This window comes from Coffea eugenioides, chromosome 11 (genome assembly GCF_003713205.1).
Source record: "Coffea eugenioides isolate CCC68of chromosome 11, Ceug_1.0, whole genome shotgun sequence".
In the NCBI taxonomy this organism is placed as follows: Eukaryota; Viridiplantae; Streptophyta; class Magnoliopsida; order Gentianales; family Rubiaceae; genus Coffea; species Coffea eugenioides.
This window is the reverse complement of record NC_040045.1, coordinates 42,906,791-42,930,976: the sequence shown is the minus strand read 5'-3', so window position 1 is coordinate 42,930,976 and position 24,186 is coordinate 42,906,791. Positions and strand designations below refer to the sequence as shown.

Here is a 24,186-nt window from a genome sequence, read left to right as displayed (position 1 = left end):
TCAGAACTAATATTGATTGTAGCAGAGACTGCAGGAACACGTATTCATATCTAATAATCTAAACCCGTTTGGCAACACTGACACCAGTACACGTAATGAACACTGATTCACTAAAACTGAACCATCATCTTGATTGGTAGCCCTCTATATAAACCCCAATAATACTTACAGATTCCCATACGAAGCAACTAACTTTGAATAGTTCTATTTCTGTCCATCATTCTGTTCCTTCGCCAAAAAAAAAAAAGCCAACTCTCCCTTTTTGGGCAAATTAAGCTCATCTTCTGTGCACCATCACCCGAAAAACAAGCCATCCCAAGATGGATTTTTTGAAGAAATTTACTGACTCGGCCACCCCCCAAACCAAGGCTGAAACTACTGACAAATCAGCCCCAGCATCCGAAGAAAACAGCAGTCTGCTTTCAAGTGCTAAGGTGGTGGCTGATGCAGCAAGATCCACCGTTCAGAATGAACCTGCAGAGAAAAAACATGATAATGCTGAGGTTGCTGGGGCAGCTGCTGATCTTCTTGATGCTGCCCAAAATTATGGGAAGCTTGACAAGACTGGTGGAGTTGGAAGCTACGTTGACAAAGCTGGGAATTATCTTCATGAATATGAAACTTCTCATTCTACAAAGCCAAAAGCTTCTGAACAACCTAAACCCTCATCTGAGAAAGAAGAAGAGCCGGTTGAATCAGCCAAGCCCACTTCTGACGAGCCTAAGGCTGAGAAACTAGAAGAAGAGCCTAAAGCTACACCTGAGAAAGAAGAAACTAAAGAGCCAGTTACTTCTGAAGAGCCTAAGCCTACAGCTGAGAAAGAAGAAGTTGAAGAGCCGGCTAGTGAATCAGCTCCCGCGCGCACTACTACTGAAGAGCCTAAAAAGGAAGAAGAGCCGAGTGAGTCAGCAAAGCCCACCACTGATTCAGAGGAGAAGACGGGTGGGTTAGGAGACTATGCTAAGGCTGCTGGGGGATTCTTGAAGAAAGAGGGAGAATCAGCTGAAGGTGAGAAAGGAGAATCTGGAGGGATTGGGCAGTATGCTAAATTGGCTGAGGGATACTTGAGCAAACCATCTGATTCTGAAGGCAGCAAAACTGATGGAGGAGATTTACTGAAGATGGCTGGAGGTTTCTTGGGGAAAAACTGATGATTTCAGCCAGTTATATATCACCTGATCAAAGCCATCTGTTTATAGTAGCAAGCATGCCAGCTTTTGTCCTTGGATTTTTATCTTTCAAGTTTGATGGTGGTGTCATATATGTTTATAATGTGTGCGTGTTTTTCTTTGCAATTCTCATGAGTGTATTGAAACCAAAGTAAAATCAATTGGTGTGATGTGTAATGTATGTGTGTAAATGCGATTTGTGAAGCAGATGGCCTCCTGTTGTAATTGTTTTACTAAATTTGTAGTATTTTCCATGCATCTTCCAGATTTAGAATTTGTGTAGTGATGAAGGGCCTTGACGCTGCACAGCTGCTTGCTAGCTATCCTATTTAGCTAGCTTGATGTTTCGTTTCTCTTCACTTCCAGCCTTATCTTCTTTTGGTAATGATCGAAAAGGAGGAAACTAAAATCAATCAATCAGGTAGATGGTCCAAAGAATCTCTTAATTCAGACAACCTGGCAAGGTTTGAAACTTGTGATCATAAACAAGGAAGAAATGGATTATAGGAGATGCTTCCCCCCTTAAGCTAAACTACAAATTGGATTCATTTTCCATCTCCGGGATTTTTCCGACAGATCTTCCATCTAAGCCAATCTTCAATGGTAACTTGTAATATATCGTGCAACTCCCCAACCTTTTGGTTATCTGTTTCCTTTTGGTTATCTGTTTCTTGGTTTTTTCAATTTGCAAGTCTAATAATCTTTGCAGTAGTTGCAACTTCATCTGTTGAGACCAGTAAGACTAGCGCACAAGAAGACTTCCCTACCTAGTAGTTTTTGGTAATCTACTTAATGCAAAGCCTAGCTTTTATTTAGTGTAAAATTTTTCCAAGAAGTTAACCAAAAGCATCATGTTTGTTAAGCATCAAAGAAGTAACAATTCCAAAGTAATCAGGGGGATTTTGAGGCCCTAAAATTATTTTCTTTTTTTTTTGGCTAAATTTTTCTATTAATCCTCGTTTGGATTATAGTTTTTTGCAGAAAAAATTTTACATTTTTTACGAATATATTTCTTGATCATTTTTTTGATTCTCACATATATTAAATTGTTATACTACAATTTTTTTTAAAAAAAAAATCTTAAAAATAGTAATATAAACGGGTAGCTTCCAATTCTGGTACATATTCAACGTATCTAACGTTAGTAAAAAATTCTTATCAAAGACAGAAATAAATTAGAGATTAGTGAAATCCTTTAACTATACCAAACGGAGTAACTACTGGCTCATAAAGTCATCATGGGCCCAGGTAGGCCTGTCAACGGGTCGGGTCTAGACCCGGATCCGGACCGGATCCGTGAAATTATTGCGGGTATGGGTAGGGATTTAATTCCGTTTCCCGGATCTTTTACCATCGTTGACTTCACACGGACCAAACGACATCGTTAGCAAATCGACAACACTGTGAAACCATCGTTGACTTCACACGGACCAAACGACATCGTTAGCAAATGACAACACTGTGAAAACATCACTTAACGACGCCGTCCGGAGCTTCTACAATTAATCCCTCGACTAAATAATTCCGCAAAAATAAAAATCTCTCCCGGTTCGCATACGGCAGCGACAGAGAGAGGGAGAGAGGAGAGGAGAGAAGAGACGAAGAGAGTTGCTTTCTCTTCTGATCTCTCTTCTCTTTTTTCAGTTTTTCCTCGAGATCGTCGCATCCCAGTAAGTTTTTGTTCTTTTTTCACCTTTTTATTCACATACGGATAGCTATTGTTGCGGTGCTCATTTGTCAGCGATGATTACAATTTCTCATAGCTTTTACCCAAGTTAGGATTTTTCTGCTTGGCCATTAGCCCATTTTTTCATCTGCATTTTTTGCTCCTTTGTGTTATTTTAATCTGGGACACTAGATGATTCCCCAAAAAAGACAAAGGGTCTTGACCTATAGGATTTTCTCTGTTATATGCGTACATGCAGGTTGATTATTGTTTTATTTTGTGTCTTTTTTTCTTTTTGCCCTTGAGGTGAAAGGTAAAGAAATTATCAAGTTGGGGAGAAGAAAGAATGTGAGATAGCAGAAATGTGTTTCAAGCTAGGACAGTTGTAAGGGTTGCTCTTTTGGGTGATGGAGTTCATATAATGCTAAGGGCTTTTTGCTTGAGAAATTCTGCGTTTTACTGTATTTTTGCTTAAGACATATGTTTTGGTTTTGCATTGTCTTCTGGGGTTTCCTTGGAATGTTAATTTGAGCTTTCGCTTGATAACTGACTGTTCATTCCCTTAAGCTTTCGGATGGAAATGTCAGTATTGTGTATAAGGGACATTTGGATTGATTATTGTAAGCCTACGAAGACATAGTACGGAGAGAAAACAGTACCTCGAATTATGAATCTTTAGCAGAGCCCATGTTTGAAGCCATTGACATAATTAAGATGCATTTGGACGTTACGAGTCGAGTATCAGTATGGCTATAGATTTTTGTTGCACAATCATAATTCATTAGTTCTGTCACAGCGAAGAAATACTTTGAGTTATTAAAACAAGTTTATCCTTTGGCCTTCCCATGATGGTTTACTAATATTTTTACATGTCAAATTGCCTTGTGAAGGTATTATTTGACCTTGAGTTGTATTGTTTTGATTTAAGTTTTAGGCCTTAGTTTCATTTATCTTACCTTAAGATACGAAAGAAGAAGTTGTAGACTAGCTTGTTCTACTTGCAAGCTCTGATAGGTTTATTTTATTGTGTATCACAAGTGTGTGAAAGTAAAATTAGTAGGTCTGAAAATTGTACAAGATGTATGGTAGCAAAATCATGGAAGTCTTTTTACGTTGACTTTTAACTCAAAAAACTTGTCTTTCCTTGTAAATGTGCTCATTATTTACCATCTTAGTGATCAACTCGTAAATGATGTTGCATTTGCTGTTTTGCAGTCAATTTCCGGTCATTTGTGCAGGCTTTTTCCTACTTGTAAAATTTGTTTTTTATATTACGAGAAACTTTTTAGTAGTCACTCTTTGCTCTGGCATTTGTTGCATGTTTGCTTGAAGAAGCATGGGGAGAGCCACTCTTGTCTACATAATAAGTGGTTGACTTTGTGGTGCAGGTCTATTGCTAGGATCTGATCCATATTTTCTACTTAGAAATTATGGATTTTGCCTCATTTTACAGTAGAAACCTTTGATAGTAATTACTTATCATCTGTCAGGGTTGCGTTTTGCCATTATGTGGAAATCTCTTGCAAATGCCTTTGGAAGCTTTGGGCAGAAGAAGGTTACTTCGAGTGAGAGTCTGGTATGCATAGAAGATTCCTCAGATGATGAGGTCTGTTCCAATTCCAGTGCTGAAGAAGGGCTGGAATGTCCAATATGCTGGGAGTCTTTTAACATTGTGGAGAATGTTCCTTATGTCTTATGGTGTGGCCACACGCTATGCAAGAATTGTGTCCTAGGACTTAAGTGGGCTGCTTTGAAATTCTCCACTCAACAGATTCAGATTCCATTGTTCATTTCCTGCCCGTGGTGCAATCTGTTGACATTTCGACTGATTTATAAGGGGAATCTGAAATTTCCCAGCAAAAATTTCTTTCTCCTTTGGATGGTTGAAAGCAGAAATGGTGACAGGGTGAAGACCTCTTCCTCCATTTGTGCAGATCCTCAGGTATGGTCTCCAAGATGTACTTCAGTGATGGGAAATCCCACATCCAATATTGTGCATAGAAGGTTCCACCGTCTGGGCATTTCAGGGTCTAACAGCAATGATGATCCTGTGGGCAACACCAACAATCTGGAAAGGCCCCAGTTTTCCTTTCAAAAATCTCTAGATTACTTCCTTCAGTTTTCGGCAAAGTTTCCATTGGTCATCGTTTTCCTTCTGATTGTTCTATTTGCATTACCCTCTAGTGCTGCCATCCTGATGCTTTACCTGCTGATCACAATTGTCTTCGCTCTTCCAGCTTTTCTAGTGTTATATTTTGCGTATCCTGCTTTGGATTGGCTGGCAAGAGAAATTACCTCATGATTTTTATTTATCAATCCTTCTGTTGTTTATGGAACTCTTTTGCTTAGTTTGTTTCTTTGATTGTGTAATTCCATACTGCCATGGCTGTTTGTTAATGTGTCTTCTGCCCATTATGTGTAGGCTTATCAGAGTCTTTGCTTGGATTTGAGTTTAGTGTTGGGTGCTGGAAATATCTGTTGTTTGTGTAATGAAGGGATTTTCTGAAGAGTTTTTATTGTGTAATTTTAGATATGATATTGGTTGGTTCCTGTTTAAAAGGAAAGTGAGGAACCCGTTTCTTGACTCGATATTTCTATTCCTATAATGAGTTGGACAACAGTGGGTTGAGGCCGATTTTTCTGTTGAACATTTGAACCGACTGATTTAATTCAAGGACTTCTTCCCCATTGCCCCCACTATAATGGTGGGTAGTGATCAGAAAAAGAGTTTTTCATAAGAGGACATATGCAAAAGACATTTCTGATGTAATATACTAGGGATGGAGTTGCGAAAACTTTCTTTCTGCCATTCTTACAGAAGATATTTAGTCGGATAGCATAGTGGATATTGATCACATGAAGGATTATTGATCAGAGGACATACGCAAAAGACATTTCGGATGCAGCTGCTTGGTAAGGAGTTAAACACCCCCCCCCCCCCCCAAGTTTCTTTCTGTTGGTTCGTAGTGGATGTGCTTGAGATTTATAATACCAAATGTCTCCTTGGTTATCAAAAAATAACTCAGCATTTGGTAGATGATCTTTTCTGGATTGGACAGCCATTCCTTGTGGACCTTTTACCTTCATCCAAGCATTTGCCATATCTTGCTGTTCTTACCCCATAATGGTGATCCCGTAGTGTTGGTAAAGTACATTGTATATATATGTGTATATATATATGTATATATTTTAAGTAATACATCCAGAGTTTCCTTATTTTCTTTGACAGACAGGACACTTGTGTAATGCTGATAACAAATTTTAGAGTTTTCCATTCTCGAACTAAGTTATCGCTATAATTGCCAACAAAGAAACGAATCAGTATTCAGCGTTCATATACATTGCCACTGTAAATTCCATGTCTTTGAAGTTTTGTATATGACCAAAAACGAATATACTCACTGATGAACAGGTAAACATAAGAATCCAAGCCCAGGATTCACACAATTTCATAAGAAAATAAAAGGATGTGAAATATAGATCAATCGTTAGAAACTTTGTCCAAAGAATATTCAGTTGCTGTGTTAAGTTTTTAGTGCTAAATCTTTAGAAGCACCAAAATGCTGCCGGAAGTTTTCCTGTCATTCTGAACTTGCTTGCTTTTTCTTTCACCTTGGACTCTTCATATCTTTGATTTTCTGTAGCATGAGACCTTGCTCCTCTGGCAATGCTTTCAATTCTCTCAAGTTCACTACGGTAGTAGTGCGTTGCTCTCGCTCTTCTTTTGTCCAATTCAGCCTGAAACATTTTAGTTCATAGCTTAGATCCATTTCATCAGTATTACTTGTTTTCTGGCAAAATAGGTGTTGGACTGAAATTAGAACCTCTGTTCTTTCTAATCGACGTTTTGCCGCCTTCTTCTCCTCCTCCTCCAACTCGAGAATTTTGACCCTCTTCTTCTCATACCTGAAAAGGTTTATTAGCTGACAAACTGATACCTATCTAAATGGATACATATTAAAGGAACTTCCCAAGGTACTCTAAAGATGGAGTTAATTTCTTTTTCTTCTTTTTTTTTTCCTTTTCTTTTCCTATTAATTAGAAGAAATGATTTACATACTTTTCATTTATCCTAGCCATTTCGTCCTCCTCCCAAACATCTGCCCGAGTATCTCCTTTTCCTGGCTTCTTTGGACTCTGCCTAATGGTGGTGTCACCAGGTAGAAATGGTGGCAGAACAGGTGCAGGAACTTCCAGCTTTGGCTCTTTGATCTCTGGCTGTCTACTGAATGTTCTGTCGAAACTTGAAGCTTTTTTAGTGGGTTTAATGGCCTCCCTGCTAGCCAATGCAGCTTCAGGTTGAGTATCCGCAAAGGACAGCTTCTTCTTGATTGGTGGGACAGGGACAACTGCTTTTTCGGGCATTTTTTCACTTGCTTCTGTGCTTATCTGAACCCTCCTGTCAGGATCATCCAAGTTTGGCATTGCAACTTCACCTGTTGCACAAGAAATAGTTAAGGAATGGTAGGAGATACTCTTTCCCCTTAAATTCACACAAATTTAGTCCTGAATCTTGCCTCCATAAGTAAAAACATTCTTGGTACTCAAATCTTTTACGTTGCAAATATTGTACCCTTTAGTTTTCCCCTAATGTCTTCCAACCCACCTGAGAATTTTGTGGATTTTGTGCGACTGTCAGGCACAGGAGCTTTGTCTTCTGTGCTGCTCTTGATCTTAGGAAGGGCTGCATCTCGAATGCTAAGTCCCCTTCTCTCATCTCTTGTTCTTGATTCTTCAAGAGATTTAACAGCAAAGGCAGCTGCTGCAACTGCAGTATGATACTCCTCTTCGTTGGTTGACTCATTGCCTCTGCTCATCGATCCAGAAAACTGCCTCCGCAACCAGCTCTGACTTCTTTTTCTCTCTGCAAGACTCGGTTGGTTGAGTTATTACCGTAGCATAATACACCAACGATTCCTTTCCCTCTAATTTTGCTTTCAAAATTCCCAGATGGGTCATTTTTGTCTTCACAACAGAAAGGAGTCATTTTCAACTCAAATAGTTTTCTCATTTTTCAAGTTCCAAAACTATTGAACAGAGAGCAAAAGAAGGAAAAGAAAGAACTGAATATAAAATAGGAACTCTCATAATTGAGAAAAATACGGACGGATTTGATTTCAAGATATACCTCCTTTGAACGATTGAGTTTTCTGGGGTGGTGTTGTGCCATCTTTTGCTGTCGAGCTGCTGCCTTCTTTGCTTCCCCGGGGTAAATTAGGATATTTCGTCCTAGTCAAGAAGTTCCAAGTCAGCAACGCCAGGAGAGATGGCTAATACACGTAAGGTGCAATACATGATCGTAGAGTTCAGAAACAGACAGATGATTTAAATACAAGAGAAGATCAAGTTATCAAGTCTTGATAGTTTGCTCTCTTATTTAACAACTCTGTTTAAGAACAACACTTTCTCAAAGAACATGCCGATACATGAGTGCTTGCATGCATGATCGTATACTCAAAGTTACCTCAACTGCTTGAACAAAATATCCATTCTTTGCAACAGCACCAAATCTGAAGCGAGTTACGGGAGAAATGAATTTGATCGTTTCATGCCTTGGCGCTTATTTGAAGGACAAGCAAAAGAAAGAGAAAAGTTTTCTTATTCGAACAGCTGAGTGTAGGCTTCGGAGGGGTGCAAAGTTGGATGCCTTTCCACTGAAAGTCTGGCTTTGGATGTTAAACTATCAAGAAAGGCATTCCTTACTTCTAAGAGTAAATAATCGAACTTTTTTCTAGCCTGCAGAAGATTGTATGGTTTCCATTTAGGTATTTTACGTCTCAAGTCTCAACCCAAGAATCTAAAAGATAGACACCTATGCTATTGTCTAGCAATTATGATGATTTGTTCGGTGGCCAAATGTGCTTTATATACAGCCAATGGGCAGCAACAGTTGTCTATATACGACTGATCCTGAACAGTACTGTATAACATCGTTTGAATAAGTTATAATTATTAATAATTTGTACAATTTTAAAGTAAGTTTTATTAATATTTTGTACGATTTTACAATACCTATTCTGTTGCTGTTCACATGAGACCTATGTATAATAATTGTGCTTATATTACGAAATTATACAACTTAACAAAGAGTTACAAATCATTCGAAAAAGACTTATTTCGTACTATATGATATACTGGATGATATTGAACCTTGTACATGCTTAACCAAATTACAACCATGGCTTGAACTGAAAAACTCAAAACATTTGAAAGATACCTGTCCAGTGCAAAATTAGTTGACTCGGTGCAACTTTAACTATTATTGCCTGAGAATTCAGATATGGCATGTCGTAACCTTAAATTATACTATTTGGGAATTTAAATAAGTCGATTATGCCCATGGCAACTTTTGTATCAAGAAAAGGTGACCATGCCTTCAATGTAGAATCATGGGCTGACAGTACAATATTCAATAAATTGTTGGTAATTCTGTCGAGTGCTGATAGTTTTTGCTTCGACTTTAGCCCTGTACGTGGATGCTATTAGTGATAGAAAGTTTTTGCTTCAGCTTTTCTTGAAACTGAAACTTTTAATCCATGTTCCTTGGATAGGATTGTCATCATCCCATACTTCACAACATGCCCTGGCACCAGTTCGAATCTGTAGAATCCGCATAAGATGGCAATCTGTAAATATGCTGAATCCTTCCCAAGGCATATATATTCTCGGCTTAGCCTGCAGGTGACAGGTAACAATCAAATGATATAAGAGACTAAAAGGATTTTTTGAACTCCGCTTGTTTATGCTTATAAATGTTTAGGGATAAGCCATGATGAATGTAAAGCTTTTGGTTAATTTTTGTCAGCGAACGTAGTCATAGACTATAGAGGTAAATTGCGTCCTTACCATTCCTCCTGCATTTAGTTTGGCTCCATTTAGTAAAATTTCATCTTCCAGGATGCCCTTGGGATCCTGCATATATTGATAAGGAAAATAGACCATGTTTTTCTCGGTCTACACTGACCAAATTTAGAAGTGTGCTAAGCTTAGGAATAGCTGGATATAATCGACTAGTGTTTCTCTGATCACAGCATGCAAGTAAATTAGCCTGCCTGAGAACTCATAATTGAGGAGTCCTGCAAATTACATTACGCTCTTATTGAATGATTCAGAATCAGAATCAGAATCATCTCTCCTTTATGCAATGTGACGTTTTCTTCTTTTGCCCTGGATTCCTGTAGTTTTTTTAGTTCTGTGTATATCTCTTTCTCTGCTACATCTTCATGAGTCATTGTCATGTATATAGCCCAAGAAAGAGTTGTGTTTGTGGTGTCGCAACCGGCGATTACAAAATTCAGTACATCTCTGAGACTTTTGTTTGATTGCTTCATGCCTTGGCACTTATTTGAAAGGAGAAGCAAAGGAAAGAGAAAAGTTTTATAAGTTAAAAGAGTTGAATACAGGCTCTTCAGGGGCGAGGAGACGAGCAAAGTTTAATACATTTCCATTCAAAGACTGGTTTTGGATGTTAAACAACGATGGCATGCCTCACCATGAAGGCATTCCTTGCTTCTTGCAATTTTTCAAATCCATTCTAGCTAGACAACTAAATTTTTATCAAACCATTTCTAGCTAGACAATTAAACTTTTATCAAACCTTTCTAGCTAGACAATTAAAAACTTTTTAAGCCTTTTACCTCTCAAAGTCTCGGGTCAAAAGCTGGAAGAAAAGAATTGCAAAAAAAATTCTTCCAAGAATCTTTTCCATGTCATGTGATTTTGCTTCAAGGGGCCGAGATGCTTCCTTTCCATTTTCAGAGGCACTAGCCATTATCTTCTTTCTTACTCATATTCCTTTTCAGCCAAATTTGGGTGCCAAAACTGAAAGTTGGGGTAAATTCGGATACATGATTTGTTGGGTTCCTATGATATGATATCTCCTCTTAAATGGTGTTATTAGACCCGGACCAGATCGGCCGGTTCAACCGGTCCGATTGTGAATCGATCTTTTTTCAAGTTGGTTTGTAACACAAAATCGCTATGATAAAAAATCGGTTAAATCAGTGATCCAGTTTGATTGGTTGACCCGATTTTCAAACTTTTCTTTCTTCTTTTCCCCAAAAATAATTTGAATTACTTAAATTGTAACACTTTCATTTATTAATAAGAATAAGAAAACGCCATCCACTTAGTGTAAATACTAAAATAACTTGTTTTCTTGAATAATCTCTAAATCAAAATGTTTTCATTCCTATGATTTTATCAATTTAGCATCAGTGATTCCAACTTGCATTAATTTGCTTTAATTTAGTTTTTCAAATAGTTTTGGAGAATAGACATATTTAGTCCATGAATTTACATTTTTATATATAATTACTCGGTGTATATTTGATCGCAAGTTTAATATTTTTGAAACATTTTCTATAGTTCGTCGAATGTAACCAAGAACTTAATTTCAATATAAAATATAAAATAATTATGACATCATGCCGACGTTAGCGAGTCTTTTTGAACGGTAGGATCGATTCAATCAATTGACTTTTGACCCAGTAATTTAGTTGAGTCGCTATCCGATCCAAGTTTAATAACATTGCTCTTAAGCATAATGTTTGAATAGTACTAGTATGACTAAAAAGAGAAAACCAAATCGACATCAAAGGTAGGACTGTCAATGGGGTCGAGTCAGTCTGAACTCGACTCGTTCGACTCGAGAAAAAGTTCGATGAGCCTGACCTTTTAGTGAACTAGTCTGAATTTGAGCTTAAAAATTAGGTCTGAATTAAATATGAATCGAACTTGGGTTTCATTAGGTTCAAACCCGATATAGGCCGGACCCTATATATATAATATTTATATTTTGATATTATATATAATTATATATCCAAATATATTATTACTAAATACTAAATATATACAAATTTTAAAACACAAACATACATCTGAAAATTCTTCTACGAGCTTTCTTGAGATATAATGTTAGTAATGCATAACTGAATTTCTAACTTTTTTTATTGGTTGAGTAAATTTTTGTGTTGGTATAATATTGGTTGATTTTTTTTTTGGTCTATAAATACAAATCATCAAGCGTATTTGGATTCAAATCACAAGACTATAAAGAAGTTCCAACTTTGGAAGATGTATTGGTTTATAACCGCATGTTTTATTACTATTTTTCATATATTTTGAACGAATTAGATATAAGTATTATTGAAAATTTTTGGTCTATATTAAGAACTATTACTTGTTCATATTTAGTTTTCATGTTGTAGTCTTGTAAATGTTAAATTAGTTTTACAATTTAATAGTTATAGTAATTATGTTAAGAAAATTATGGAGTAATATATAAGTGAGTTTGGCCTAAATCTGAATAAGGCTCACAACCCGAATGTTATATGAGTTGAGTATAAATTTCACGTTTATTAATCCGAAACTCATAACCCAAACCTGAAAATGTTACAAATTAAATGAATTGAGTTTGAACTTATGAAAGCCCCTGCTCATTAGGTCCGATTGACAGGCCTAATCAAAGGATAGAAAACTGGCTGTAACTTGCATTCTAAATCTGTGATGAATCAGAATGAAAAAGAAGTTAACTAAACAAGAGGAAACTCTGGCTACAACTAGCTTGGATTAGTTCTCCGCACTGGATACTGAACAAACTCATATTTAACGAGATCTTGCATGACCAAAGTGATTAAATCTTTAATAAGGCAAATGCACATCCTCAGTTCTATGCACAAACTGGGGCATTAAAGCCTCGCAAATTGACAAAGACAAATGAATGAGGTACAACAGTAATAGGCTTAGAAGCATCAACTATTTGCGGTTCTAGAGCTGGGATATCAGATGCCTCTGTGAGCTTCAGTGGAGTCCCGTTTAACAGCAATACATCACTCTGGATGTTTCCACCTTTTGGAGTCAAGTGGTACTCTTCTCTTTGTTGTCCAACTTCAAATTTGCCGCCCATATTGTAGTCATTCACAATTGAAACTTCAAAACGGGTCGAATTTGAAATGTTGATTATCAGGACTGCAATGCCAGACTGCAAAAAACAGAAGTAAATGTGAGTAGAAGATGAGAAACAACTGGTGAAGCAAGTAATAGAAACTTGAAATTATGTGAATGCTCTATAAAAAAATATGATGTTGGAATGCTAAGTGCTGAAAGTGAAACATGATCTTACGCTAGTCTTTGAGCAATGAGAATACACACGCAAATAAGGGAAGCCCTCATGTGTGGCAGCAAGAACATTTTTCCCCATCAATCGATGCCACAAAAGTGCCCTGAAATTTAGCAGCAAAAGGTTAATCAGATTGTCGATCGCTGTATGGATATGTAAAAAAAAAAAAAAAACCACAAGATACTGACCCATAATAATCTGGATTAGGGATGAACGTGGTTGTGTTAAGCAGACCATAATTTCCTCCAATTAAGGCTTGTCTGCAGAAAACCTTATGGTTGAAAGTGGATGTCATGCCTAACTGATCCAAATACCTGTTTGAAGCAATAAAGTCTGTAGCCATCAGTACAAGTTTCCATCAAGAAATTGAAAGAAAAGCAAATGCCTTTCAAATTCACAAGCAGGTGGAGAGTGGGCAGACCAGAATCCATCAGCAAAAGTGTGGGAGACATCTTTGCCACCACTATTATAAGCTCCACCAGCCTCTCCAACCCATGCTCCTGACCATGGCCCAAACAAGTCTACGCTCCTCGAAATATCCTTGTAGGTCTGAGCTATTCGATCAAGATAATATGGATCTTGAATCTTGTTGATGAGATTCTTATCGACACCTACAAAAAAGGAAAGTTCTCAACTTTTACTTCGGGCAAGACAAAAGGGCAACGTCTCTTATGAGCAAGAACTGAGTCAAAAGTGGGACAAACCGGCACCAAGATTGTATATATGGTGAGTTAGACCATCAACAACTCCTGCTCCGGATGTCTGAAGGAACTCATTGAACCATTCCTCATCATAAAAGCCACCAGGCCCCAAGACTTTTGGCCGTGTGCTTGGATCTGGATACAATTCTTTAACAAGTTCTTTGAGTACAATCATATCTTTGCCATACTGACTAGCCTCAACTCTTGCCGACACTCCATTTGCACACAGTTCATTTCCTAGGGGAATTCAAGTTCCAATCCTTGAGCAAGCAAAAACAAGAACTAAAAATAATTGACACCAGTCTGTTTCATTGGCTTAATTGGCATCACAATGTAAGTTACCGAGTTCCCAAGAATCGATCTTGTATCCCTTGGAGATCGTATAGTTGATAAAATCACGGGCGTTTTGGGCATTCCAATCTCCTGCCCAAAGAGTATCACCGCCTACTGGGTTTTGCCTTCCAATAAGGGCATTCAAGCTAAATGTTACCAAAGGCCTGTGCAAAACAAATATCAATTAGAATCCGTTTGAGCTTTTCTTTGTTTTGACTGTTTATCATACCAAGAAACAGCGTTAAGATACGTTAAAACAGACAAACATACCCTGTTTTGTTGAACAAAGCATTAAGTTCATCCCATCTTTTCATCGGAAGGCAACCTCTGCTAAATCCAAACAGGCCATCTTTACGTTTCTGAAAACGTGGGCATATCTTCATTGTTCCAACTTTATAGACGACTTGATCTTCTAAGGAACCTCCAATTCTGATCCGAAGAGGATTAAATGCTGCAATTTGCATAATCAAAGGTCTTTAAGCACTTACTTGCTACAGAAACATGGATATTGTCTGCCCTCTACTAACGTACCTAAGCAGTATTCAGGGAACAAATGCCAAACAATTTTCCTTCATTTGTTCTCCACGACATCTTCAAATTAAGCACATAAATTTACAGCTCCACCATCTTTTCTACGAGTTACTCCCAAAAAAAAAAAAATACAGCATAGAAACTATGCAAGAACTATGGAGAACAAATAATCATGGAACAGACACAAGAATCTAATTATAGCTTCTCAGTTCTTGTAGAATTGTTTCCTAAACCAACATTAAGCTAGACGCTATTTTATGGAGTAAATTTTCTCATTTCAGACTTCTGCCATCCTTTTTAATTTTTTCTTTCTTTTTTCCAGTTCAATTTTTGTCAAGCCAAAGAATTGCAGAAATTTAGACACGGAGTTGATCAGCATCTCAACTTTCATTTTCTCTAGGTATAAGCAGATTCAAAGCAACCCATACCAACCTTTTATTGCATTGGCCAGAATCTTGTTCTTCAAATCCTGCAAACTTGTCATAAACCCATTAGTAAGTGGATTCTTAAAATTTCTTTTGCATTTAAACCATCAAGGAATGATAGCTTAAAACATGATGATTTATACCAAATTGAGGATTCCAGCCTTTCCCCACGGGCATTGATTATAATCACATTTGTCTTCAGGCCACCAATCTAAAGTAGCACAAATGAAGTTGCCATCAGTCTTGGCAATGGAGGTAACTCCTTTCACTTTCACCTTAACTTCTTCTGCTGCTGCTAAAGACAGACAAAGCCACCACGTCAAAAGAACACAACCCAACAAAAACACAGCTCTCGAACAGCCCATGTTGCCAAAATGGGAAAAAGATAAACTTTGCTGCTGAGTGGGTGACAAAGAAGCTGCTTTTGTTTCATATAATATGATAAAAAGTGGTGAAGTTTCTTATGCTTGTAGTAGTAGATCGTTGGACTGATGTAGAATCCCACGTCTGGAGAGACTTCGTTTGCGGCATATCTTAACACATTAGTTAGTAGTACCAGAGTCCGTGAACCTATATATCAACTCATCTTCAACATATGTACCAGTTAACCTGGGTATACGGGGAAACAAAACAAATCATTTCTGAGCGTCAAATCATTTACGTTTAGAAATGTCGACGAGTCGTTTTTTACTTTATAGGTGTGCTCAACATATTAAACTCCCAATGAAGTCAGAAGATTATAAAAATCATACAAATATAAAGGATAATGTTGGATTGTTTACAAGATTTTAGGGATTAAGTTTGGATTGTGTCCCTAACTAACTAAATAGCCAATTATCTTCCATCGATCACGAAAGAGAAAAACAAAAAACAAAAGGGAAAAAAAAAAGGAGGAAAAATCACTATATTGCTGATAAAATAGAGTACTGTAATACGATAATCCGCCACATATCCTAGCTAAGAGATAAGTTCTGGTGGTATATATCCATCAATTTTCACTTTGCTCAAAGAAAAAGATAACTCCCTTCCACGTGAAAGTAAAAGATTGGGAGCGCTGCTTGAAATCCAAGTATCCTCACATAATTATTATGTGTCTTCTTTATTCTCAAGGTCTGCAGGACCTTCAGTACCGCTTGGAAATGCATACAAGCTAGTCTAGAATTAGATTATCACCAGCAAAAATGAAAAAGAGAAAATGATAAAAACACCCCAGACCTTGAGTTGTATTACTTAAGTTGTATATAATTTAAGCATAAGATTCTTGGTTTACAAATTATGAGACCATGTCAAAAATTGTAAATTCATGAACTACTTAATATTTTTAGGCGAAATAAACAAACAGAGATTTTGAAATTTAAAAATTAAAATTATGTAAAAACAAAGCCTTGATAATTATTTTTTGAGACCAGCTAATACAACGACTAAAAATCACAACATTCTTAAGTGATATACACAAATAAAGGAATCTTTAAAATCAAGGAGTTTGGCCATCTTTTAATTTTGTGTCTGTCGCTTAAGTCGTATATCGTTTAGAATATAATTATTCTTATTGTTTTTAATTTTTCTTGAAAGAATCCAATACTGTATGGATTTTATGTCAAATGCAATGGATATGTTGATTAAGAAATAAATTAACATTTTGGAAAATACATTTTGAATTATCTGAATGTTGGATATGATGGTTGCGTAATGAATTTAACAAATATATTTTGGTTTTAGATCTATTACTACAATTTAATATGACATGTTTTATGTGTTATGCCACTTTTTTTTTTGGTTGCAATTTATGTTTGTACTAGGTAGACGGTTGCAAAAAAAAAAAAAAAATTTTAAATTTTTAAGTAAGAGAAGGGTGGGATTTATGAAATGATAAAGGTAGAAGAGAGAACTAAAAATTGTTTAATATTTCATAGGTTAAATTATTATTCATTAGTAAATTTCTATGTGTTATGTATTCTCATAATTATTTATTTTTTATGACATTCTTTATAACCATGCATAGCACGAGTTTTTCGACTTGTTTGAGAGAAATTAAAAATTAATTATATTTTTAATTAAAAATTAGACTATAATTTGGGACTAATTAAAAAAAAAAAAAAAGGATACTAGACTACAATCAAAATGGAACGGATGGAATGATTGAATACTAATCTCCCACGTGCTTTAAGCCATCAATTACCTAAACTGTCAACCTTTCCGCTCAAAGATCAGCAACAACACTTTCCCGTCCCCTCGTCCTGCCTTCGCCTCCCAGGCACCCACCCTCCACCCCTCAAAGCCCCTTCTATTTTGCAAATGTAGTTTGTGATAGAATGGCCAATGCAAATGTCAGCCAGCAGGAGAAGCCTTCAGCTATTGGAAAAATGTAGGAATATGAGACAGCTGAAGCAAGCTCATGGACAGGCCATTACATGTGGGCTTGGAGCTAACAGCTATGCCCTTAGTAGACTCTTGGCCTTCTGCTCTGACCCAGCTCACGGCAGCTTATTTCATGGCTATAAAATCTTTGAACAAATTGAACAGCCTACAATTTGCATCTGCAACACAATGATCAAAGCCCTTTTGCTGAAAAAGGAACTAGAGAAGACTATAGCAATATACAAAGACATGTTGAGATATGGAATGTACCCTGACAATTATACGCTTCCTTACATGTTAAAAGCTTGTGCTAACATGGAAAACTATAATCTTGGGGAGTTAATTCATGGGCATTGCTTCAAATTGGGATTCTTGTTCAACACTTATGTGGTTAATTCTTTGATTTTCATGTACTCTGGCTTTCTTAATATGGAAGCAGCAAGATTGGTTTTCGATGAAATGCCTTGGCCTTGTGTTGTGTCACGGACATTACTGATTAGTGGTTATGCTAAAAAAGGGGATGTATATGGAGCGCGATTGGTTTTTGATGAGGCAGAATTGAAGGATAGAGGGATTTGGGGCGCTATGTTGTCTGGTTATGTTCAAAATAACTGCTTTAAGGAAGGCTTGCAGTTGTTTAGGCTGATGCAGTTAGATGGGATTGAACCTGATGAGGCTATACTTGTTAGTGCACTTTGTGCTTGTGCTCATCTGGGTTGTCTTGATATTGGAATTTGGGTGCATAGATATGTTGGAAAGTGTAATCTGCCATTGAGTGTTAAGTTGGGGACTGCTCTAATAGACATGTATGCAAAATGTGGGTACTTGGATGTGGCAGAGAAAGTGTTCTATGAAATGCCAAGAAGAGATGTTATTTGTTGGAATACCATGATTTCAGGGTTTGCAATGAATGGAAATGGCAAAGGGGCTCTTAAATTGTTTAGGGAAATGGAAAAGAATGGAATCAGGCCAGATGATATTACATTCATTTCTTTGTTTACTGCTTGTAGTTATTCCTGCTTGGCTCATGAAGGTTTAATGTTGTTAGATGTTATGTGCAACGTGTATGGACTGGAAGCAAGAAGTGAACATTATGGATGTATAATTGACTTCCTCAGCCGTGCCGGGCTTCTTGAAGAAGCGAAGAATATAGTTCACAGGATGCCCAACTCTGATGGTTCCTCAGAGGAAACAATTGCATGGAGGGCATTATTGAGTGCTTGTTGCAGTCATGGAGAAATTCATTTGGCTGAGGCAGCTGCTGAGAGGCTCGTGCAACTTGAACGCCACAGTGGAGCGTATGTGCTGCTATCAAATGTATATTCTGCTGCAGGAAGATACGATTGCGCAAAAAGGATGCGCAAGAAGATGCGAAGCCAAGGTATAGATAAGGCACCAGGTTGCAGCTCAGTGGAGATTAATGGTGTTGCTCACGAGTTTATTGCGGGCGAGAAGACGCATTTGCTCATGGATGAAGTATGTGGACTTCTGGAGATGCTTCATAAGCAGTCAGATTTTTCATGGTGTGACTCAAGATTTTTCTTATCAGACAACGTTGCATTATTAGACAATCGACTTATTTGATGCGAATAAGCACTATCAACATTCAGCTATACCACATGCATGCTGGGTTGCATGAGTTTGATGAGTGCTTCACTCATCTAACGCACTGGATGGGAGTTTACCTTAAGGATACATGCTTTATACAGTTATCTCTTCCGAGTCAAGTTGAGTAAATTGTGTAAATTGCTCTATTCTCTTTGAAGGGATATGAAATGTTGTAGCTGCATTGTGATAATTTGTTCGAGAGGTGTTGCACATATATTCAATTTCATTGACGCCATAAGATTTATGCTCCCAAGAGCATTAACTTCGCTTTTATTATTTACAAACTAGAGCTCCTAATGAGATTCATGACTGCAAAATTGTTCGCGTTCTTCTTATGCCCGAAATCCCCTTGCCCAGGAGAATTACTGGTACTGAAAATATTTTAAAACTATATTCCCCTACGATTTATACAGTTTTTCTCAGCATAAAACCTACAGTAATAGAGCATAAAAATGATTTCCATGTCAAGTTGTTTGTTGTAGAAGAAACTAAGGAGACAAAAATTATATGGAAGTTATCCACTCTATGAACAGACATCACATTCCTGATCTGCTCTGATAACCTGTATTCGCCTTTTCCGGGGAAGAATGAAAAGCTACTTGTAATAAAATCAAATCAGGAGGCTTTTAAGTAGGCTAAACTGAGAAATCCGTATCATACAGTTCTAGCACTTTATGAACCCCAATTGGATTAACGCCTTGCCTGAACGAGTTACCTTCAATGTACCTGTGGCAACACTATCAGCGCCTTGAAACACTTTCCAGAATTTGGAAGTCGCAAACAGAAAATGAGCAAAGTCAGACTTACATTTCTTTCACCAAGGGATGCTTATAGAATGCATCAGGGATCCTCCCAGAAAATTGATTGTGATCCAAATACCTAACATAAGATGCAAATCATCACCAGTCAAAATGCAGGACAAAACAGCTTTAGGCCCCAGCATAACTTGTTGTATGTGCAACCAAACAACGTAGAAGTTCTATAAAGGAGTGAAGATGCCTAAGCCGCAACATCAGTACTAATGCTAGTGTATGTTGAAGTTAAAGATGATACGCAAAGTCAAAATCACACAAGATGGTTATCTTGAACAGTCTTTTGAACACCGGTGAACTAATTAAGCAACACGTTACCGTCTAAATGAATGCACAAGGGCATAAAGAACCTAGTACTCACACTTCGATCCAAGACTTGAAAAGTTCTTCGGTCAAATATTGTGCCTGGACGTATACAACAGGTGACAGACTAGTTCTTTATTTCTGTTCTTTTGCAGGTGTTGAACACAAAGTATCTCAAGTGACACATCCTAGACTAGACCAGAATACCCCCTTTTCCCCGAAACAAGGTTTAATCTTCAGACATGCACAGAAAATGAAGCATGAATAGCAACTGGGAAGGTGAAAAAATGAGACAAGAAAGTCCTCATTATTGCAAGTTTGATCATTCATCAATGCAACCTTTTAAGAGTCGAATAGCCTATTTCAACACCAATAATAACAAATTCAACTAGGTTTTCAACTTCTTTTGTGAATGTGGAACAATTCAAGAAATTAAAACATGCTAAGGCGAGAACACTATTGCTTGTGTGAACCTAATGAGTTGAACTATTTTTAATCTCTCAGCAAGAATAAAAGGGGAAAAAGGAAACAAGTATAAAGATGCAGACTTGTTTACTTGACATGACTAGGGCATGCACGTGCAGGTAGTATTAAACCCAACTACTCCTCGCCTACTTATTTACAAGCATATGAAGCACGTTAGAGACATCAAATGTGAGCCAACAGCATCAGATTAAGTAGAATAAAACTGACCACGATGAACACTTACAAGTAAGTCAATTTAGGAATATGAGCAAGGCTAGATGGAATGATTCCAGACATTTTGTTGTAGGATAGATATCTGTTTCAGAAGAAAGGATGAAAACAATAGACTTTAATAATTACAGAGATATAAAGATCAACTGATCTGGAAAATGCGAAGACCAGTATACTCATATAAGCATCCAAACTTACAAGATTTCCAAGTTTGTCAAATTTGCCAGCTGTGCCGGAATGCCTCCCGTAAGGTAATTATTATTTAAGTAACTGCACAGCAGTTGCATTAACAGTTATCCAACAATATCCCAACAAGATATAGTTGGAATGCAATAAATCCTACTTAAAGAAGCTTACAGGTTACGAAGAGCTGGAAAGCATCCTTCAATCCTTATGAGTTCCCTTATAGTGCCAACCAAATGATTATTACCAACATCCCTGCATTAAGTTCATTTGCACGTGGGATCACCAACAATTTAAAACAAGTCTTGCAGAAGACAAAAAAGGAAAGGAAAAGAAAAGAGGACAAAGTATTGATAGAAAATTACAAGTGTCGCAGATTTTGTAAAGTGCCCAATTCAGGGGGAATCCGTCCAGTAAAACGATTTTCATGCAGTTGGAGATAACGAAGCTCAGGAAGATTAGCAAGCTCCTTCGGGATTTCACCTTTGAAATTATTAAAACTCAGGTAGCTGCAAAATATCATATGAGGTCGTATTTCAGATATGTAGACTGTTATGAGAATTTCTATCATCACAAGCAAGCATGTGGAAGAGAAATACTTACAGATGTGTTAGTTGCCTGAGTTCACCTATTTCAGGAGGAATGACATCTTGAAGCTTATTCCACCTCAAATTGCTAACAGAATAACACAAAACCAAAAAAGGGAAACAATTACCAAACAATGCGGTTGAGCAAAAAGAAAGGGTAGTAGCATTATAAAATGTGGTCGACTTAATTCTTCTATTTAGAAACAGTTAAACTGAGCAATTTTTCCAATTTGTTAATGCATTTCTTTCAGGAAGATGAGTGAGCACTTAAGTTTTCAATGTTTTTTCAAGGATCTGAGTGTCAACATTTACACATTTTTAGTGTGTAACCCAGTTATCAAATTTCTCGTCTGATGCTGATTATAAACGGAGATCTGAGATGAAATAACCATTGCCATTTTTGCATGAGCTCAAGAGGTACTAATATTTAATCAAATGAGGGAGTGGCTATAAGAGACATACAGGATTTTGAGGCGCTTCAAACGCTCAATTTGAGGAGGAATTGGTCCCGTAAGCTTGTTGTTATGGAGATCCCTGCAACGTGCACAAAAACAAAGCATAATTCATGAGTTTAATCAATAAATACAAGGAACACATTTCCAACAGGTGTAAGCAACACAATGCATGATTGCACTCAACATGTCCCTGAGCCTGGTAGGGGGTTGGGAGGGTACATATTCAGGTATTCTACTCTAACTACGGACTACAGGATCAGATATGATATGTACAACCAGCTTAAGCAATTGTCAAATCTAAAACACCACATATTAGTGAGACTAGAGAAGAAAGGACTACAAGTCTCTGAAACTTCTGGTAGCTTGATGTTTTGAAGGAATCTATCACAGGCAGCAAGTCAACTGAGAAAGTAAAGTGCTAAACTGATTACAACATCAGATGAAAAAAAAAATTCATAATAAGAACAGTAAGAACCATACAGTCTCGTGAGATCCAACAAATTAGTCACAGCAGTAGGAAAAGGGCCGACAATGGAAACTGCATAAACTTCCCTGCACATCCAGAACGAAGAACAAGATATTTTAAAATATACATATTATCTTGCAACTGTATAAGATTCAGACGCACCATCGAAAAATGAGAAAAGTCGACTCTAAAAAAACTGAGTGAAACTCAAGCCTTAACAATAGACCAAGATGTGAAAAATGGCAAAGCAGCAAAACTTACAGTTCAGTGACTACTTTATAATCCCCAACTGTGGACCGCGAGCATGTAACCCCAGACCAAGGCGGCAAATCACCGTCTCCACAGGGATCTTCTCCAACCCATGCATAAACCACCCTCCATCCAAGGGAAGCTTTAATCTCATTTAGAGCTTTAACTGCAATCACATATCAATAATTAAGCTTAGTCCATCCTTGATTCCAGTTAGCAAGAGGGATCTTCAGCTAACAAACAGACCCTAGAAGCTAAAAAAGGCCATCCATAATTCAATAATCGGGTTCACTGAAATGCCTGGTATAGTATCCATAATTCAACAGCTTACAAAGAACTAAGCTAATTAACCAAAATAAGAATCCACAAAGCCTCCTCTAAGCTCAACTTGGGAATGCATTAGCAGCCTGATTATTCCAGTCTTTATCTCTGTCTGGTTGCAGCAAATTACTATAATAGCTGGCAACCAACGTAAATTTTACAAACAGAAGCTCTTGTTCAAGAATCTACTATGCCGCTTGTGCTGAGTATCGGATGATCAATCAAAATTCAACAAGGAAAAAATCAGAAAACTCATAAGCGCTTATTTCTGGTTGGAATTAAACAGATAAATCTGCTTTTGTCGAATCAAATTGATCACCCAGAATAAGCAATAAATGTCAGGCTAAATGATACCACTTCAACTGTATCTTAAATGCATTAATTTACATCAATTATTTGGCTACAACCACTAATTAACAAGATCATACACACGTAAATATGGTTTAAATCAGCAATAATGATGACTTTCTAAATCCGCCTGTAATCGATGACAGTTTCCACTTTATAAAGTAGCGAATTACCCATCCAGAAAGACAATACCAAAGAAGAAACTGAAAAATGATGGGAAAAAAAGGGAATTGATGAAAAGGGGAAAAATTAGAAGAACAGATCGAAGCGAAAATAGAAAGAAGTCAGCGGGGAGAAGTAAATTATTAACAAGTTTACCATCTCGCTTCAGAGTTTTGCCGTAAACGACGACGTTCAAATGCAAAAGCAGAAGGAGAAGAAAAGCCGAGGACCACCGACGATCACTCGCCATTCCGGCCAAATGCCAACGACGTCGTCCCTCTTGGCTTTTTTTTTTAAAAAAAAAAAAAAACTTAAGCTTCAGACTTCACTATTCAGAATCCAAAGCATCAAATCAGAAGAGTAACCGAGTGATGAGATCTCAGTCCAGCTATCGCCGACGCGGAAGACAGGGGATGACTACTTAACTTCGTCGGTGGATTATTATTATTATTTCTTTTCTTCTCGTTTCCCGAATTTTAGGGATAATATCAGAAATCTCCCCTGAGGTTTCTTTTAATATCATCTGGTGCCCCTAAGGTTTTAAAAATATCACTTACTTCACTTACTTTTATTATTTGTGTAACAAAATTTTTAAAAACCCTATACTACCCTTTTACTTGCTAAATACAAATATTCCTAAATCACTTGGTTTACTTCAAGAGAACTATCACTTAAAAAATAATCTCTAATAGT

At 37.2% G+C, this 24,186-nt stretch overlaps 6 protein-coding genes across 7 annotated transcripts; 3 read left to right on the top strand and 3 right to left on the bottom strand.

Moving 5' to 3' along the window:
* Positions 1-84: 84 nt before the first annotated feature.
* Positions 85-1,438, top strand: LOC113751204 (brain acid soluble protein 1 homolog). The gene has a single exon (XM_027295131.1). It carries the CDS (start codon positions 321-323, stop codon positions 1,149-1,151), a length of 831 nt encoding a protein of 276 aa, XP_027150932.1. The 5' UTR covers positions 85-320; the 3' UTR covers positions 1,152-1,438.
* Positions 1,439-2,737: 1,299 nt separating this feature from the next.
* Positions 2,738-5,419, top strand: LOC113753216. Of its 2 annotated transcripts, none has more exons than XM_027297317.1 (2): positions 2,738-2,839; positions 4,326-5,419. In XM_027297317.1, exon 2 carries the CDS (start codon positions 4,343-4,345, stop codon positions 5,135-5,137), a length of 795 nt encoding a protein of 264 aa, XP_027153118.1. In that variant the 5' UTR covers positions 2,738-2,839; positions 4,326-4,342; the 3' UTR covers positions 5,138-5,419. The 2 variants fall into 2 exon arrangements, with proteins under 2 accessions (XP_027153118.1, XP_027153119.1); XM_027297318.1 differs by having other exon boundaries at positions 4,224-5,419.
* Positions 5,420-6,185: 766 nt separating this feature from the next.
* On the bottom strand, positions 6,186-8,344 carry LOC113754093 (uncharacterized protein At3g61260-like). The gene is made up of 6 exons (XM_027298423.1): positions 8,300-8,344; positions 7,964-8,064; positions 7,442-7,699; positions 6,896-7,271; positions 6,660-6,741; positions 6,186-6,573 (listed from the first exon to the last, which is right to left on the bottom strand). Exons 1-6 carry the CDS (start codon positions 8,323-8,325, stop codon positions 6,382-6,384), a joined length of 1,035 nt encoding a protein of 344 aa, XP_027154224.1. The 5' UTR covers positions 8,326-8,344; the 3' UTR covers positions 6,186-6,381.
* Positions 8,345-12,404: 4,060 nt separating this feature from the next.
* Positions 12,405-15,364, bottom strand: LOC113754201 (heparanase-like protein 2). Its single transcript, XM_027298556.1, has 9 exons — positions 15,089-15,364; positions 14,953-14,989; positions 14,260-14,440; positions 13,999-14,153; positions 13,660-13,893; positions 13,377-13,566; positions 13,144-13,269; positions 12,959-13,058; positions 12,405-12,817 (listed from the first exon to the last, which is right to left on the bottom strand). Exons 1-9 carry the CDS (start codon positions 15,308-15,310, stop codon positions 12,506-12,508), a joined length of 1,557 nt encoding a protein of 518 aa, XP_027154357.1. The 5' UTR covers positions 15,311-15,364; the 3' UTR covers positions 12,405-12,505.
* A 1,807-nt stretch (positions 15,365-17,171) lies between these two features.
* LOC113753229 (pentatricopeptide repeat-containing protein At5g66520-like) lies at positions 17,172-19,173 on the top strand. Its single transcript, XM_027297332.1, has one exon. It carries the CDS (start codon positions 17,265-17,267, stop codon positions 18,885-18,887), a length of 1,623 nt encoding a protein of 540 aa, XP_027153133.1. The 5' UTR covers positions 17,172-17,264; the 3' UTR covers positions 18,888-19,173.
* Positions 19,174-19,273: 100 nt separating this feature from the next.
* Positions 19,274-23,898, bottom strand: LOC113753230 (probably inactive leucine-rich repeat receptor-like protein kinase IMK2). The gene is made up of 11 exons (XM_027297333.1): positions 23,650-23,898; positions 22,675-22,828; positions 22,428-22,499; positions 21,955-22,026; positions 21,509-21,580; positions 21,271-21,414; positions 21,080-21,160; positions 20,921-20,992; positions 20,736-20,807; positions 19,719-19,790; positions 19,274-19,637 (listed from the first exon to the last, which is right to left on the bottom strand). The coding sequence occupies exons 1-11, from the start codon at positions 23,741-23,743 to the stop codon at positions 19,547-19,549; spliced, it is 996 nt and encodes a 331-aa protein (XP_027153134.1). The 5' UTR covers positions 23,744-23,898; the 3' UTR covers positions 19,274-19,546.
* Positions 23,899-24,186: the final 288 nt, after the last annotated feature.

What these genes read in the sequence shown, in the direction of transcription:
- LOC113751204 (XM_027295131.1), top strand. Translation starts at nt 321, where the DNA reads ATGGATTTTTTGAAGAAATTTACTGACTCGGCCACCCCCCAAACCAAG.
- LOC113753216 (XM_027297317.1), top strand. Translation starts at nt 4,343, where the DNA reads ATGTGGAAATCTCTTGCAAATGCCTTTGGAAGCTTTGGGCAGAAGAAG.
- LOC113754093 (XM_027298423.1), bottom strand. Translation starts at nt 8,325, where the DNA reads ATGGATATTTTGTTCAAGCAGTTGAG. An exon ending in ATTTTGTTCAAGCAGTTGAG is followed by an intron (nt 8,065 to 8,299) that starts GTAACTTTGAGT and finishes CTTCTTGACTAG; the next exon opens with GACGAAATATCCTAATTTAC. An exon ending in AAAATCCACAAAATTCTCAG is followed by an intron (nt 7,272 to 7,441) that starts GTGGGTTGGAAG and finishes CTTGTGCAACAG; the next exon opens with GTGAAGTTGCAATGCCAAAC.
- LOC113754201 (XM_027298556.1), bottom strand. Translation starts at nt 15,310, where the DNA reads ATGGGCTGTTCGAGAGCTGTGTTTTTGTTGGGTTGTGTTCTTTTGACG. An exon ending in AGGCTGGAATCCTCAATTTG is followed by an intron (nt 14,990 to 15,088) that starts GTATAAATCATC and finishes ACAAGTTTGCAG; the next exon opens with GATTTGAAGAACAAGATTCT. An exon ending in TATATACAATCTTGGTGCCG is followed by an intron (nt 13,567 to 13,659) that starts GTTTGTCCCACT and finishes CCTTTTTTGTAG; the next exon opens with GTGTCGATAAGAATCTCATC.
- LOC113753229 (XM_027297332.1), top strand. Translation starts at nt 17,265, where the DNA reads ATGCAAATGTCAGCCAGCAGGAGAAGCCTTCAGCTATTGGAAAAATGT.
- LOC113753230 (XM_027297333.1), bottom strand. Translation starts at nt 23,743, where the DNA reads ATGGCGAGTGATCGTCGGTGGTCCTCGGCTTTTCTTCTCCTTCTGCTT. An exon ending in CTCAGGCAACTAACACATCT is followed by an intron (nt 21,415 to 21,508) that starts GTAAGTATTTCT and finishes GATATTTTGCAG; the next exon opens with CTACCTGAGTTTTAATAATT. An exon ending in ATTCCTAAATTGACTTACTT is followed by an intron (nt 19,791 to 20,735) that starts GTAAGTGTTCAT and finishes ATCTTATGTTAG; the next exon opens with GTATTTGGATCACAATCAAT.